Source organism: Ovis canadensis, chromosome 19 (genome assembly GCF_042477335.2).
Source record: "Ovis canadensis isolate MfBH-ARS-UI-01 breed Bighorn chromosome 19, ARS-UI_OviCan_v2, whole genome shotgun sequence".
Classification (NCBI taxonomy): Eukaryota; Metazoa; Chordata; class Mammalia; order Artiodactyla; family Bovidae; genus Ovis; species Ovis canadensis.
In genome coordinates this window covers 72,093,136-72,109,662 of record NC_091263.1, presented here as the reverse complement: position 1 = coordinate 72,109,662, position 16,527 = coordinate 72,093,136, and the positions used below count along the sequence as shown (strand labels likewise).

The following is a 16,527-nucleotide window of genomic DNA, read 5'->3' as shown; positions in this document are numbered from 1 at the left end:
GAGATGGTTAGGTAGCATCACCGACTTAATGGACATGAATTTGAGCAACCTCTGGGAGATAGTGGAGGACCGAGGAACCTGGCGTGCTGCAGTCCCTGGAGTTGCAAAAAGTCAGTCATGACTTAGTGACTGACAATAAGTGTCACTTAGTGACAACAATAAGTGTTTTTTCATTTCAGCCTTAAGAACTCCTTTTAGCATTTTTTGTTGGGCAGGTGTACTAGTGGTTAACTCCCTCAGCTTTAGTTTATCTGGAAAATTTTAATTTCTCCTTCATTTTGAAGAATAGTTGTACTCAATATAGAAGTCTTGGTTGATAGCTTTTTCTTTCAGCTCTTTAAATGTTACATCCCAGTACCTCTGGCCGCCTTGTTTTTTGATGACAAATTGGCCAGTCATATTAAGGATCCTTTGTACATGATAAGTCTCTTCTTTTGCTGCTTTCAAGAGTCTTTGTCTTTATGCCATTTGATAGTAATGTGTCTCAGTGTGGCTCTGTTTGAGTTTATTGTACTTGGAGTTTGTTGAGTTTTGTGAACATACACAGTCATATCTTCCATGAAAAGTTTTCAACCATTATATCTTCAAACATTCTTTCTGTCCCCCTACTTCATCTTTGGGACTCCTGTTATGCATCTATTGGGATTTTTTTTAAAATTCATATTCTAATTGGAGGAAAGCTGCTTTACAGTGTTGTGCTCGCCATGAGGCATCTGAGAGCAGAACCGGGAGAGTTTCTGTTATCTCCACTTAACCGTTTCTGCCAGCTACCCCTCTGGAAACATCGCCGTGTGCCAGATCCCCACATGCTGCAGAGGGAGAGCCATCACCTGCCTCTTCAATGACATGCCCAGCTTCTCCTTCCTGGCCCTGTTCAACGCTGAAGGCCAGGGCTGTGTCCACTACAACCTGAAGGCCCGGTGAGTAGGTGGGAGCAGTCTCGGCCCCATGGGAGAGTCTCTGAGGGTAATGAAGTGGGCACTGAGGTGGAGAGCAGGAGCCCCTGGTGAGAGGAGGGGCCGGTCCGCATCCAGAGGTCTAGGAAGACAGCGTGGCAGGGCCCAGGTGGTGCCTCAGGGACACGGGTGCCCTGAGGCCCCTACTTGCCAGATCCATGTCACAGCTGCTGAGAGGGGAGACTCCCCAAGCCCTGCTCCACCTGCTCCCCCAGAACACCAAGATCTGGGCTGTCAGGTCCATGGAAGAATTTTTTAGGGAAAAGAAGTGTTTTATACTCGGAAACAGTGAAGGAGAGGCCATGGGTAGCACATATTCTTGGCAGCCAAATGTGGATTTTGTCTGATACTCTTAAGGAGCTGTGTTGGAAGGAATGACTTACTTTCATGAGACATATGTTCCATTTCCCATTTTGGTGCCTGAGATCTTGCATGCTTAAGCTCCTGGGCTGTAGGCACACAGTCCATTTCTATCTCCCTTGGGTTTAGCCTGCGTCTCCACCATCTCCCTCAGACCTGTGCTTCCTAGCAGACTCTCCCAAGTAGCATCAACAGATGTGAAGGGACCTCAGACCATGTTAGGCGGGGGAAGTGGGGCTACTTGCTTGAGTCCACAGTTCTTCCATCTAGGGCAGAGTCTCAGTGTCCTGCCTGCTGGTATCCTGTAGTGATGGGGGCTTCCTTCAGGGGCATGGAGGCAGCTCCTCATTTATATATCTCTCCTAGCTGCCCATACGTCTTGGTCTTGGATGAGGAAGGTGGCATCACCAACGACCACAAGGGCTACGTAGTCCACAAGTGGAGCTGGACTTCTAAGACGGAGACTTTACTCTCTCTGGAATACAAGGTAGGGGTAGGGAGCAGAGGTGGGGCATTAAGAGCCAGGAGGCTGCCTGTGTGACGGGAGCCCTGGCCTCTAGGAGCTTGTGATCTCATCCAGAGGTCCCTACGTTGATGGGCAGTAGCCCACGGTTGGCTGAAGTGAACTTTTCAGTTGCCTGCAGAAACTGTTGTACTGACCTTTCTTAGTAATATTCTTCCTATTGTATTTTTTATTATTAACAATGTTATGTTTTATAGTTTAAAATGTCATTTATTTTAGGAATTAACTGCTACAGTAGTTGATAGTTTTGTTTTTAATGTCTAATGTGGCAGTAAGAAAAGTTATATTATTTTGGCCCTCATCAGTGTTTGTTTTTGTAATTTATTATCTGTGACATAAAAAAAACCTGAGCATTAAAGGTAGCTGATAGACAAAAATCCTTTTTTCATTCTTTGGGTTGTTAAGCTATTCTTCAAAGATTTACTAAGTAATAAGTTAACGATGAATTACTAGTACTAAATAACAACTGACTTCATTAATTTACTAATAGAGCAAATTAGGTGCGCTTATCACTTTACCTGTGGCAGAGTTTCTCATCCCTGGAACCACTGACATTGTGAGATGGGTAATTCTTTGTGATAATTGTGCATTGTAGGATATTTATCAGTATCATCCCAGATGCCAGTGATACCCACTCTCCTAGTTATGACAACCGAAAATATCTCCAGACAGCACCAAAGGTTCTCTGAGGGGCAAAAATCACCCATTGTTTAAAATCATCAACCTTGGGGATAGAAAGGTAGATTATACCCCTCAAGGAACTTAGAAGTCTAGGGGAATTATACAGGGTAGAGGAGGGTAAGCACTGTGAGACAGGGATTAGCTCGTGGGTTGGGATTCAGAGAAAGATCATAGAACATAGAATTCACCAAAGGTTAGAGTTACAGACAGAATCACTCTTGGAGTTTATGGTGGGGCTCACGCATCCTATCTCCTGCCCTTCCTGTTCATCCTCTAAATTGGCCACTAGATTCTCATTCTTATAAGCCAATTCCTGTAGTCCATACCTTTGTTTAGAAACATTCAAGTCTTTGAACATGACTCACCTTTCCCACCCCATTGGCCTGAAATACATCTTCTCTGTCTGCCAATCCAAATCATTCTTCCTTCAAAGCGCTACTCAGATTTCCTATCTTTGTGGCTCTCCAGTTCATGCCCATTTCTCTCTTCTTCCAGGGCCCACTGTCTGGATTAAAAGGTAATCCACACTGAAATGAGGAATTTGAGTCATTGGACAATTAGTTATGCAATGGAGAAGTTCTCAGTTGTGGCTGAATATCAGAATCACCCATGGCATTTTTAACAGACCCCAGACACAGCTGCAGAGAGATCCGGATTCATCTGGTCTGCCGTGGGTTCTGGATTTTGTAGTTTTCACAAGTCTTTTTATTGCTTGACCAGGTCCCAGCTCCCCAGTCCAGAGGTGTATTGTTATTGCCTTAATATTTAACATTTTGTAGTTGTGTGAAAAGTTTACAATTCAAAAAGATTGTAAGTTGCTTGCAAGCAGGCACCATATGTTATATGTCACTGTGGCCAAGTAGAGAACTGGGATGAGGATCCGAGGAGTCAAGTACTAATGTTTTGCTGAACCCTGGCTGTGCAGCTTTCTAAAAACCACTCAGCTTCTCTGAGTCTTCGTGTCTCGTCAGTACAAGATGGGTCACCAGAGCCTCCGTCCTCGCCTCACATTGCTTTTGTGAGAACTGAAACGGTGGTGGGCAGGGTGCTTTAACATCACCACGTGTTTCAGCAGTGTGTTTCAATTCATTCTTCTAGGCCCTAGAGCTGCATACACAAATGCACAGCAGAGTCTGGTGCAGTCAGGGGTGGCCTGGAAGACAAGGTGGCCTTGAGGTGTAACCCGAGTGTGCATACTGTAGATAGAGATAAGAAGGAGGGAAGGAACTCTGGGTAGAGGAATAGCGTCTCCAAAGTTAGGCATCGGTGCGGCGTTGTTAAAAGTTCACAGGTGCTTTTCATGCAAGAAAAGAAGCCAGGAGCTGTGTGTATCATGGGGTGGAGGCAAGAGGCATTGGATGTCAGGCCGAAGAGTTTGCATGCTGTCTTGAAGGCTGCAGTGGCTAGTTTGTTTCTGCCAAGATGTTTACCATTCCCAGCATTTTCATTCCTCTCTGAAAATCCATTTTCCTCCTGGTATCATTTCTCTCCAGCCTGAAGAACTTCCTTTAGCATTTCTTGAAATGAATATCTTCTGGCAACAAATTCTGTTGTTTTTCATGTGGAAAATGTTTTTATGAAAAAATATTTTTGTCGGGTATGGAATTCTGTTTGACGTCTTAAAAAAATTAGCATCTTAAAGATGTTCCATTGTGTGTGTCCTCCATAGTTTCTGATGAGAAATCTGTGGTCATTTAAATCATCGTTCATTTTCTCCAGCTGCTTTCAAGCTTTTCTGGTTTTGTTTTACAAGTTTGACTATGATGTGTCTGCATGTGGTTATCTTCGTATAAATTCTGTTTGGGGTTTACTGAGCTTCTTTAATCTGTAAATTCACATCTTTCATCAAATTTGGGAAGTCTTCTGCCCCTATTTGGGGGTGGGGGTAGTGCTCCAATCTCTTTCCATCTCTTCTGAGACTCCAATTACATGTATTTTAGACCTTTTAAGATTGTCCTGAAGGTCCCTGAAGCTCTGCTGTTTTTGTTGTTGTTCAGTGTTTTTCTGTTTATTTTTCAGATTACATAAGTTACGTGGATATATCTCCGAGCTCACTGACTTTATTCTGTCATTTCCATTCTGCTGTTGTGCTAATCCTGTGAGGGTTAGAAATTCCAGGTATTTATTTTCAACTCTGTAATTTCCATCTAGCTGCTTTTTATATTTTCTGTTTCTCTGCTGAGATTTCCTAATTTTTTTCATCATAAGTATATCTTTGTTTGCTTTACCGAACATAGTTAAATTAGCTGCTATAAAGCCTTGTCTGCTAATTTCAACATCTAGGACATATCAGACAGGATTGGTTATTTGTTGCCTTGAGAATGGCTCACACTTGACTGGTTCTTCACATGTTGAGTCGTTTTGGATTGCCGACATTGTGGATGTTATGTTTTGGAGTCTCTGAGTTCTGATGTGTTGATTGTTTTTGTTTAATAGGCAGTGGACTTGCTTAGAGTTATAGTGCAGACTTTGTCTCACCAGTAGTGGGCAGCAGCTCGAATCTCAGTTCAGTGTTCTCTTTCCCGGGAAGTCAGCTGCCTTGAGTCTGCACTGTTCACACATGGTCCAGGGATCAGCTAGAGCTGTGGCCTGGTTATTAATAACACCCAGGACTCTATTTCTCTATCCCTTCTGTAACTTTCTCCTTACTTTTCTGTGACTGTAGTTTGCCCCAGGTTTTGTCCTTTGGTTCTTTGAGCCAGAGAGAACTCATCCCATGTTGGTCGTTTTAAGTTTTGACTCAGGAATCTGCCTGCCTTTGCTCACTCTTAGGAGCCTTTGGATAGTTGTTTTGTTGTATTTTTTCCCGTCTCTGTGGGGGAAATCAACCTGGTAAGAGCTGACTCGGCTGTTGGATCCCTCCGTCTCCTTCACAGCTGCTTACAGGTTTGGGTTGGAAAGGGAAGGGTCAGTGGTGAAGAAGCATCCTTACTTTTTCTGCTAATCCCGCAAAGAGAAATAGGGATTCTTTTGTCTTCTCCGTGAAAGCAAGATTCTAACATAATAACCAGAAAGATCTGGTTCCCTCAGCCCCAGGCCGAGAGGGGTTTTGTGTTTTGCGGTGTGTCAGAAGCAGTAGGTGGGATAGCAGAAGCAGGGACCCACCGAGTCCTGGTTCCTTCATCCACAGGTGAACGAGCAAATGAAGCTGACGGTGCTCGGGCAGGATACCATGACGGTCACCTTCACCTCCATGAATGAGACAGTAACGCTCCCCATATCGGCCAGCAACTGTCCCCACGGGATATCGCATGATAAGCGGGTAAGGCTCATAGGCCAGTCACCCGGGGCTGAGCCCAGAGCATCTCACCCCATACAAGTCCTGGCCTCTTTCCCTGCCTAGTGGACTTCTGCTCACCATTCAGTGTCAGACTTCAGTACTGCCTTCTCTCTGAAACTTGTGTTGAGTGTCATTCAGGAGCCTCAGAATCCAGTGCAGACTAGCTTAAGCATGGGAAGAGACAGTGTAGGCTCAGTAAACTGAAAAGTCAATCTGTAGATAGGCAGCGTCAGACATGACTGGATCCAGGCCCTCAAAGGAGTCTGTAAGATCTCCCCATCCCTTCACTGGGCCCTCCTCTTTGTTGGCTTTGTTCTCAAGGAGTTTTTCTCACTTTATGGTGAGCAGATGGTCATGAGCCTCTCCGGGTTCATTGTTCTTCCAGCTTTGGTTTTCCCAAGAGAAAAAGAACCTCTCTTTGCTGTGTGTTCCAGTAGAGGTGCCAACACTAACATCATTGGCTCCATCTGGTGCCCATGCCTGGAATGTTCTCTGTGGCCAGAAGTGTGTGATGCTCTCACTGGCCAGGCTTGAGTGTCATGTCCAATCCAGGAGCTGAGGGGCATGATCAGTCCCTGGTACACCACTTGAGCAAATGAGTAGGCAGGAGTGTGTTCCTGAAGGAAGATTATGGTGCCTGTGTGTTGATCTCTCCACCACCTCTTTAACCTGTCCCAGGCAGAGCCCTCCTGTCCCCTTACTCAGCCCTCCCGGCCGTGATTCCCCTCATTCCAGCACTGCTTTATTTATAAGCCAGCCTTCTCTACTGAACTGGGGATTCCTACCTGTGTCTGTTGCCCCAGGACTCAGTGTGAGGACTGCTTTAGATGAAGTACTTGCTAAGGGGGCAGGTGAGACAGTGGCAGAGTCTGGAAACCCAGTTCTTCGTTCACTGGGTCTTCATGGAACCTCCTCGGTGCCTGGTCCATAGTATTGCAGAGAGATGGAGAGGATAAAGGGGACAAAGTCCCCGATCCCCCAGGAGTTTAAAGTCCAGAGGAGAACAGCTGACATTCGCTGTGAGACACTGGGGTAGCCAAGGACGCCTGGGGGCAGCAGCCACTGGCACTGCGCCCAAGGGATTGGCTTGCTTGAGTGGAAGCATGGGGACCACACCTCCCAGTGTTCCCTGGCCCAGTCCCGGTTCATACTTGTCAGCCCAGAAATTGTTAGTCCCATCCCTTTCACTCTTGGGTTTCCCCTGTGGCTCAGCTGGTAAAGAATGCACCTGCAGCGCAGGAAACCTAGGTTCGAGCCCTGGGTTTGGAAGATCCCCTCAAGAAGGGAATGGCTACTCACTCTAGTATTCTGGCCTGGAGAATTCCATGGTCTCTATAGTCCATGGGGTCGCAAAGAGTCAGACACGACTGAGCAACTTTCACTTTAGTTTCACTCTCAGAAGTGTCTCAGTTTCCCTTTCTGTGGGCACAGGCGAGGCAGACATTTGTTGGAGACCAGTGTTCTGGAGAATCCCAGGGACAGGGGGGCCTGGTAGGCTGCCGTCTATGGGGTCACAGAGTCGCACACGACTGAAGCGACTTAGCAGCAGCAGCAGCAGCAGCAGCAGTGTTATCTAAGCAAGATACAGAGAACACTTGTGTTTCTCCTGGAGGGATGCACTGCACTGTTTTTTCTTACGTTTTGGTAGCATTTCAACTTTTCTAATTGATTAGCTAATTCAATAAACATTAGAGTGCCTGCCAAGGATATTTAAGAGGCCTCACTCCTTCTTGTCTGTGAGATACGTTCAGTCTAATGGAAGGGGCAAAAGCGTCAGTGTGGTTGTGATGCAGCTTCACCAGCTTGGAGTAGGGGAGCGAGGGAAGCTGAGGGGCTGCTGACTTCTTTCAAGGGTCTCAGCAAGCAGCCGGGAAACTCAGATGCCTGTGACTTCAGCCTACACTCCCCACACCAAAGACCAAAGCAGCCTCAGGGTTTTAAGGCCCTCTGGGCTGAGACAAATGACTGTGCCGAGTGCTGAGGCCATTCTGTCAGTTTGGTCCCCTGTTCGTACTCTGAATGTCACTGTTGGGTGCCTAAGTACACAGAATGTATGCGGTCCCATGTCTGTATTTCTTGAAAACCTTTTTATACTGTATTTTTTAAATGTGCATTGACTTATCCAGGCAGTAGGTAATAGAAAAATTTTGTCCCTGTAAAATTGCAGTAATGCATCTTTTTTCTGGTACCCTTCTGTCTGATAATCTTTCAAATTTGGAACACAGCTGAGAACCACGATGTAAGCAGTTGAAGACCCTCATGAAACAGCCGAGAGAAGTCGCTCTGAAGTCCGCATACCAAACATGCCCTCTGGGCCTCGGAAAGCCCCACAGTCATTCACATCTTATGTTGCCTTAACTAAGTGCAGCCTTCATGAGCTACAATTAGAGGTCCAAAGCCTTGTGTTCCAACACGGTAGCTGTGAGTCACAGATGCCTGTTGAGCACTTGAAATGTGACAACTCGAGGCTGAGATGGGCTGGAAGTGAAAGCACACGCTGCATTTCAAAGACTCAGGATGGAAAGAGAATGTCACGGTTCTTACTGATCATTTATTTTGATTACATGTTGCAGTCATCATATTTTTGACATATTGTGTTAGATAAATATGTTATTAGAATTGATTTCATCTTCTGAGAACTTTTAATGTGGCTTCAGGAACATCCAAAACCACATGTGCAGCTTGCCTCATATCTCTAGCAGATCTGCAGCAGGAACCTAAAGGTGGGATTCCCACGGCAGGAGGCTTGCAGAGGCGGACTGTGCAGGAGGGAGCCGAAAGCTGCTTGTTAACAAGTACGCTGTGACGCTTTCTTCTAAACTATAAAAGTATGACAGCACATTTACAGGAGATCTGAAAAATACAGAACAAACTTACATACAGTTCTACTATAGATTAGTTATTTTTTAAGTAGAGGAATTAAGATTTTAGTTGGAGTTTCAATATGAAACTCAAAAATTAGCAGAATTAATAGATTGGAAAAAGTAGAAGGATACAGTAGACATGAAGAGCACTATGAACCGATTCAACGTACTTAGGATTTAGATATACAGTTTTCACACAACAGCAGGGTATAAATTCTACTTAAGTTCCCATAGACTCTAAAGTAGGAAACACTGGAACATACCCAGCAACATAAAGCAAGGTAGAAAACTTTCATGGTCTAAAGGCACTGAAATCAGATACGGACGTCATAACTCAAAACACATAACTGTCTTGGGGACATTTAGTGTAGGGATAAACAGGCAAATACATTAAGACAGCTTCTGAAAACCACTGCATTCTGGGTGATAGTCTAGGTGTTAATGTTGACAGAGGAAACTGACGTGCCCTGAAGCGTCCTCGTCGCAACCCCTTCTCTTTGAGAATGCAGGGTGGTGTACTGGATTTTACAACCTTCTGACCAGAAAAACGACAAATGAGGAACTATCAAGCTTATTGTGGGAAGCAGGATTTCCAAATGTCAAGCCTCGCTTGCAGGTTAAGCATCTCGATATTTTTATGTGAAATCTTGAGAGAGAGAGCCTTGTCTAGGAGGGGGCCTCGGGCCATCTCATCTACCATCCCTTCCTGGGTCTCAGATTCCCCATTTGTATAGTGATGTGTAAAGGCCCACCCAACTTTCCCACACTTCTTTCCTGGGATTTTAAAATTCAGTTCAGCTCCATCAGAGGTGTGTGTGTGTGTGTTTGTGTGTGTGTGTGATTTTAAAATTCAGTTCAGCTCCATCAGAGGTGTGTGTGTGTGTGTGTGTGTGTGTGTGATTTTAAAATTCAGTTCAGCTCCATCAGAGGTGTGTGTGTGTGTGTGTGTGTGTGTGTGTGTGAGTGTGTGTATTTGGGGCTACCTGTCACCCAGCAGCAAACCTGTAGTCATCTAGGGAAGCTGAGGGATGCGGGTAAGGTGGCCTCTTCCCTCACAGTCCCTGTCACTGGAAAACTTGTTAAATGGTTCCCCAGACACGCATTACCCTGGAAGGAACCACCCATCAGAGTGACAGGCAGAGTGGCAGTCCCAGATTTTATGGCCCTGCAGTCAGGCTCCTCACTAAATATTTCTATCAAGGCAGCACTTTGGAAGCAAGGAAATGCCTCATTTTAAATGCTTTATTCACCCAGTACTGCCTCAAATGCTTTTTGGAAGCAGACTGGGTATAAATTAAAAATAAATAAAATTAGCCCAGAGACAGAGGTTGGGACCAACCATCAGAAGGATGGTTGAGGCTTTGCTGTTAATTGGGGCATTCTTTACAGAAGCCTTGCCTGCAGGACAAAAAGGGACACGTAGCTGACGTCACTGTTCTTCAAAAATCTGTCCACCGCCCACCCTGTTCTCTACTTGAGGCTTCAGTTCTTCAGGGGAAAAATTGCTTCCCAGCTCCTCTGTGTGAAGTGGGAGATACAGACATCATGGACCCTGCTTCAGGGGACTGGTGAAGTTTTAGGGATAAAGGAAAAGGTGATCAGAATCCAGGGCAGGAAAGCCAGGAATGAGCAGGTGTGCAGGCTCAGCGTGGAGAGTGATTACTGCTGGCTTAGCAAGTCGGCCAGGACTTCCTGGAAAAAAAGTCAGACACTGATTGCATGAACTCCAGAAGCTGAGCCTCGATCCACCCCAGCAGAGGCAGAGATGGCCTCAACTTGCCTCCCAGGAGCCTTGGAGCCAAGGTGGCCCTTTGCAGTAATCCCAAACTGAGCTAGAGACCTGGCCTGGCGCCCATGGGTACCAGTCAGTCTATGGAACCTGGCACACGGTGGCCTCCCAGCTGCCAGCAGGGTGAAAGGGTTCTGAGGGTCATACAGGCAGCAGAGGCTCCCGAGAGGCATTTGGCCATCCAGTTATTCCTAATACAACAAGCATAAACTGAGCGCCTCCTGTGTGCTTGGCTCCCAGATACAAGGGAGACCAAGAGCCGACGCTTGTCCTCCAGGAGGTTGGAGTCTGGCTGGGGAGACAGGCTCCCATGCAGCTGATCACAAAGGGCTACCTAATCTCTGTCTTACCCCATAGAGAGCACAGTGGGGGTCCAAGGCAAGGAACAGTTCTGCCCAGAGCAACCAGCCTCCCTGGGGGAGGGGGACATTTGAGGCAGGTTGAGTCAGCTTGCAGGAATTCGCTGGGCCGAGGGGACAAGGTGGGTCCCCTGCAAGGACAGCACATCCTCTGTGCCGGGCCACGCCTGTGGTCACTGGACCGGGCAGACGGCTCCCGGTGGGGCTGCTGCTGATGCCCTTCCCTCGGCCTCTCCCTAGATAACCCGCAGAATCAGCACCGTGGACGAAAAGATATCTAAGATGAGCCGGGCCCTGGCAGAGATCAAGAGGCGGTTTCAGAAGACAGTGTCCCAGTTCATGAACTCCATCCTGCTGGCGGCAGGTAGGGAGGCAGAAACGAGGGTGCAGTCCTGTCCCAGGGCTTCCCAGATCCTGGGCCACCTTCAGGTCACCTCCAAGGACAGCTCTTCACCACCCCTGGGAGATGGCGCAGCAGGATTCCCCATTAGTGATGGGACGACGAGGCTCAGAGTGGGGAAGGAGCTTCCTCAGGGCTGCTCAGCTGATAATGGCGGCCTTTGCCAACCTCAGCTTCTGAGAGCTCTCTGTGCGTCTTTATGTCTCCACGTGATTGCTTTTTTCCTGGGTTTCTCTTGGTCTTTCTGTTGCTCTCTCTGTCCTCACACCCACCCACACAGGTTCACTTTTTGGCTCCATCTCCCATATCGCCCATCATCCACGTGTACCTCCTGTTCCTCCCCTTGTTGAAGGTCTTGGTAGAAGAGAGGAAAACAGCCAAGTCACCAGGCTGACCCTATCAGGCCTGTGGAGTCTCCAGGGCTGGCTGGCCTCGAGACCCCTCCCACGTCTGAGCTCTCTTCCTCACTGCTCATGGGCCTGGGTATGAAGAAACATTGATTCTCCCACCCCATGCCATCCCCTGGCTGGGCACACAAGGGCTGTGATGCCCCCCACAGCCTCCCTGGGGAGTTGCTCCTTGTCCCCAGATACTCAGTTCAGCTATGCCCTGCCTCTGGAAAGCCTTCCTGTGCCTTCTGGCAGACTGTCACGCACTCCTCTGGGCTCCCACAGCACTTTGTCCACGCTCCAATCATAAGTCTTCCCACCTAGCATTATGGATATTTCTTTGCTTTCCCACCCCTGTCCCCAACTCCTGCTTGGAGCTCCCAGAGGCAGGGAGCCCTGTGCAGGATCATCTTTATGCCCGACATTGAGGAAGCGTTTGGTAAGTGAATGAAGAAATGGGAGGTCTCTGGCCAGTCTAGTAGAGAAAACAAAAGACAGTCAGTACAGCAAATAACAGAGCTGGAGGCACCGGGACCAGCGGGACACGTTGGGCACCCAGCCTCTACACTGAGCACTGTGAGAACTCAAAGCTGAGCGAAACACAGGCCCACGGGGCAGGAGGGATCAGAGCGGGGTTCTTGACAGAGGGCCAGAATCGAGGTGATGTGTTCCTCCATTCGGCCGGCTCTGAGTGGCCCGCCCCCCGCACCGGGGTGGGAGCACTGGGCCAGACAACAGTAGTGGGGGCAGTCCTGCATCAGATTCCAGGGAGTGCAGGCCGGAGAGGAGCGGCGAGCGTGCAGCCTCAGAGAAGGCACGGTGGCCAGGGGAGCAACCCCAGGGTCCTCTGTCCACAGGCCTGTTCACCATCAAATACCCAGTAAAGGAAGAGGCGGAAGGCAGTCGGACCAGACTGAAGTCCGGGCTCTTCCCCGAGCGCAGCACCAAGCTGAGTCTGTACTCCGGAGATACGCTCTTGCTACGGTCGCAGTCAGCCCGACCCGAGTCCTTGATTGAAGGGCCTTCAAAGGAAGAGCCTGAGTCGGCTCCTGCGAGCCCCACGCGGAAGAAGCCCAGCAAGTTCCACACCAAGGCCGTGGCTCCACGCAGGTGGGCTTCATGTGTCAGATGCTAAGAGGGGTAGGAGGCTCACAACGGTGGACAAACCCGAGGGAGAAAAGACAGAAGAGAGGCCTGTGAGCAGCTAAAATATCTTAGATGGGGATAAAGCCTGGGAAGAAAGTAGAAAGGGTTAGAGCATAAGCTGGCAAGCTACGGCCAGGGCTGAAGTCTGGCCCCCACTGCCTGCTTTGTTTATGGGCTAGCGAAGAGTCATTTTTATGTTTTTAAATGCTTAGGAGGAAAAAAATCAAAAGAGTTTTCTGTGACATGTGAAATGATAGGAAATTCCAATGTTAGGACCCAAGAGTAAGGTTTACTGGGACATGCCCATGCCCACTCATCCATCTGTGGTCTGGAGTCACTTTCCTGTGAGGACAAAAATGATGCGTCACTGTAACTGAGGCCACCGGCGCTGCAAAGACTAGGATGCTTACCGTCCGGTAAAAGGCCAGCCAGCCCCAAGCATGGAGAGTGACTGGGAAGGGGGTGGGATGTGTTCCCCTAGCTAGACAGTCGGGGAAGCAGCTCTGAAGAGATATGTTAATAGAGGCCTGAAGGATTAGAAACAAGGATGGGGAAGGAACATGAGGCAGAGGACGAAACAAGCACAGGGACTTTGAGACAAGAACGAGTCTGGTGTGAGTGAGGGAAAGAGAGGAGACCAGGGTGGAGCATCGTGAGGAAGGCGGGAGAGGGACACAAAGTCAGCACAGAAAGGCAGGCAGGAGCCGGGCCAGGCGGACCCGTGAGCCTCAGACGAAGCTGTTCCGCAACTGTGAGGCAGGAAGTGACACCATCTGATTGATGAGGTTTCAAGAAAACTTAGAAAAATGCATAGGATCAAGGTATCTCATATGCTTTAAGAATTTTTATAAAATACAGAAAAATGAAAAAAAATCCTAAGTGTTTAGCTTAGTGTGTATCTGTAAGTGAGCATACCCCATCAGCCCCAAGAAATAGAATTTCCCTTTAGTGTTTATTTTTTAACTTATTTCAACAGAACCGTTCAGTATGTATCCTTTTGGGTCTGGCGTCTTTTGCTCAATGTTACACTGTGAGATTTATCCATGTTGTTCTGTGTGGCAAAATTCTGCCTCTTTTCATTGCTATATAATAATCTATTGTCGGATTACACTAAAAATTTTGTACATCCTAATGTTGACGAATATTTAGTTGCTCACCATTTGGGTAATGACAGACCATGCCGGTGTTTGCGTATGCCCTTCTTTCTGGCTGGGACATTCCTGGATGTGAAGTTGCTGTCACAGAGCATGTGCATGTCTTCTAGATCCTGTAGGTCCACAGCGACTGTCCATTTTATTTTACGAGGATCTGTTTTCATTCCAATCCCAAAGAGGGGCAATGCCAAAGAATGTTCAAACTGTCATACAGTCGCTCTCATTCCACACGCTAACAAGATTATGCTCAAAATGCTTCAAGCTAGGCTTCCACAGGATGTGAACTGAGAAATTCCAGATGTACAAGCTGGGTTTAGAAAAGGCAGAGGAACCAGAGTTCAGATTAGCAGCATTTGTTGAATCATAAAGCAAGAGAATTCCAGAACAACATCTACTCCTGCTTCATTGACTATTGTTAACGCCTTTGATTGTGTGGATCACTGCAAACTGCAGAAAATTCTTTAACAGTTGAGAATACCAGACCACCTTACCTGTCTCCTGAGAAACCTCTATGTGGGTCAAGAAGCACCAGTTAGACACAGACATGGAACAACTGAGTGGTTCTAAATTGGGAAAGGAGTGCAATAAGCTGTATGTCGTCACCTTGCTTATGTAACTTCTATGCACAGTACATCATGTGAAATGCTATGCTGGATAAATCACAAGCTTTAATTAAGATTGCTGGGAAAAAATATCAACGGCCTCAGTTATGTAGATGATACCACTCTAATGGCAGAAAGTGGAGAAGAACTACAGAGCCTCTTAATGAGGGTGAAAGAGGAGAGTGAAAAAGTTGGCTTAAAACTCAGCATTCAAAAAACTTAAGATCATGGCATCCGGTCCCATCATGGCAAATCGATGGGGAGACAATGGAAACATGACCGATTTCATTTCCTTGGGCTCCAGAATCGCTGCAGATGGCGACTGCGGCCATGGAATTAAAAGACGCTTGCTCCTTGGAAGAAAAGCTACGACCAGCCTAGACAGCATATTAGAAAGCAGCACATTACTTAGCTGACAAAGGTCCGTCTAGTCAAAGCTATGGTTTCTCCAGTAGTTGTGTACAGATGTGAGTGTTGAGCCATAAAGAACACTTGAGTGCCAACGAATTGATTTTTTTGAATTATGGTGCTGGAGAAGACTTTTGAGAGTCTCTTGGACTGCCACGAGATCAAACTAGTCAATCCTAAGGGAAATCAACCCAGAATATTCATTGGAAGGACTGATGTTGAAGCTGAAGCTTCAATACTTTGGCCACCTGATGCAAAAGGCCAAGTCATTGGAAAAGACCATGATGCTAGGGAAGACTGAAGGCCAATGGAGAAAGGGATGACAGAGGATGAGATGGTTGGATGGTATCACCGATTCAATGGACATGAATGTGAGCAAACTATGGGAGATAGTGAAGGACTTGGGAGCCTGGTGTGCTGTAGTCCATGGGGTCACAAGAGTCAGAAACAGCTTAGCCACTGAACAGCAACAATTGAATCTTTACCATTATCCTGTTGAGTAGAACTCTCCAAACTCATGGCTTCACGTAATTTTTGTTCTGTTGGGATGGAGAAATAACCAAAATAAATAGGCAAAATGTGTATCGTTTTGGATTGTGAGCAGTGCTAAGGAACATAGGCAAGGCCAGGGGCTATTTGGTGGTGGTGGAAGGACGCAGTTCCTAACAGGACGGTCAGAGAAGGTGTTGCTGAGGTGACATTTGCACAGAGACATGAAGAAGGGGGGTGTCTGGGGGTGAAGCCAAGTAGGCAGCAGGGACGGCAGGAGCAAAGGCCCTGAGGTGGGAGGGTGAGGAAAGGCCAGAGCGGCTGGTGCAGCGAGCAAAGGTGAGAATGTTGGAGGAGAATAAGGGGCTGAGAAAGGAGCCGGATCAAGCACGGGCTGGGAGGGCATCGCAGGGACTTTGGCTTTTATCCTGTGCAGATGGGAGCTGGAAGAGAGGAGTGACATGGTGTGACTTGGCTCTTAAACGTTTTTTAATGAGAGTGTAATAGATTAATGGGCTTCCCTGCTGGCTCAGTGGTTAAGAATCCACCTGCCAGTGCAGGAGATGAGGATTCAATCTCTGGGTCAAGAAGATCCCCTGGAGGAAGAAATGGCAACCCACTCCAGTATTCTTGCCTGGGAAATGCCACGCACAGAGGAATCTGGTGGGCTATAGTCCATGCAGTCACAAAGAGATACGATCTAGTGACTAAGTATAACAGCGCAGTTGATTAATAACCTTTCAGGCGTACAACAAACGCACACACACATTTTCAGGTTAGTTTCCTTAAAAAATATTACGGAATTACAGGTTATTGCAAAATACCGAGTAGAGTTCCCAGTGCTATAGGATAGTCCTTGTTGTTTATCTTTTGTATGTACACGCGTGTGCAGTCGCTCTTTGTAACCCCGTGAACTGTAACCCACCGGGCTCCGCTGTGCATGGAATTTTCCAGGCAAGAATCCTGGAGTGGGTTGCCGTTTCCTCCTCCAGGGGATCCTCCCAGCCCAGGGACTGAACCCATGAATCTGTGTCGACAGGCAGATTCTTTACCACTGGGCCACCTGGGAAGCCCCGTTTTATGTACAGTAGTGTGTGTATGTTCATCCCAAGCTCCTAATTTATCCC

At 47.4% G+C, this 16,527-nt stretch overlaps 1 protein-coding gene across 1 annotated transcript in view; it reads left to right on the top strand.

Annotated features, from left to right (window-relative positions):
* C19H3orf20 (chromosome 19 C3orf20 homolog) overlaps positions 1-16,527 on the top strand; it is a 51,170-nt gene that overhangs the window by 22,149 nt on the left and 12,494 nt on the right. The window contains exons 6-10 of the mRNA XM_069562125.1: positions 768-920; positions 1,683-1,803; positions 5,651-5,782; positions 11,053-11,176; positions 12,459-12,711. Coding sequence (XP_069418226.1) covers positions 768-920; positions 1,683-1,803; positions 5,651-5,782; positions 11,053-11,176; positions 12,459-12,711 — 783 coding nt within the window. The remainder of the gene's footprint in view (positions 1-767; positions 921-1,682; positions 1,804-5,650; positions 5,783-11,052; positions 11,177-12,458; positions 12,712-16,527) is intronic.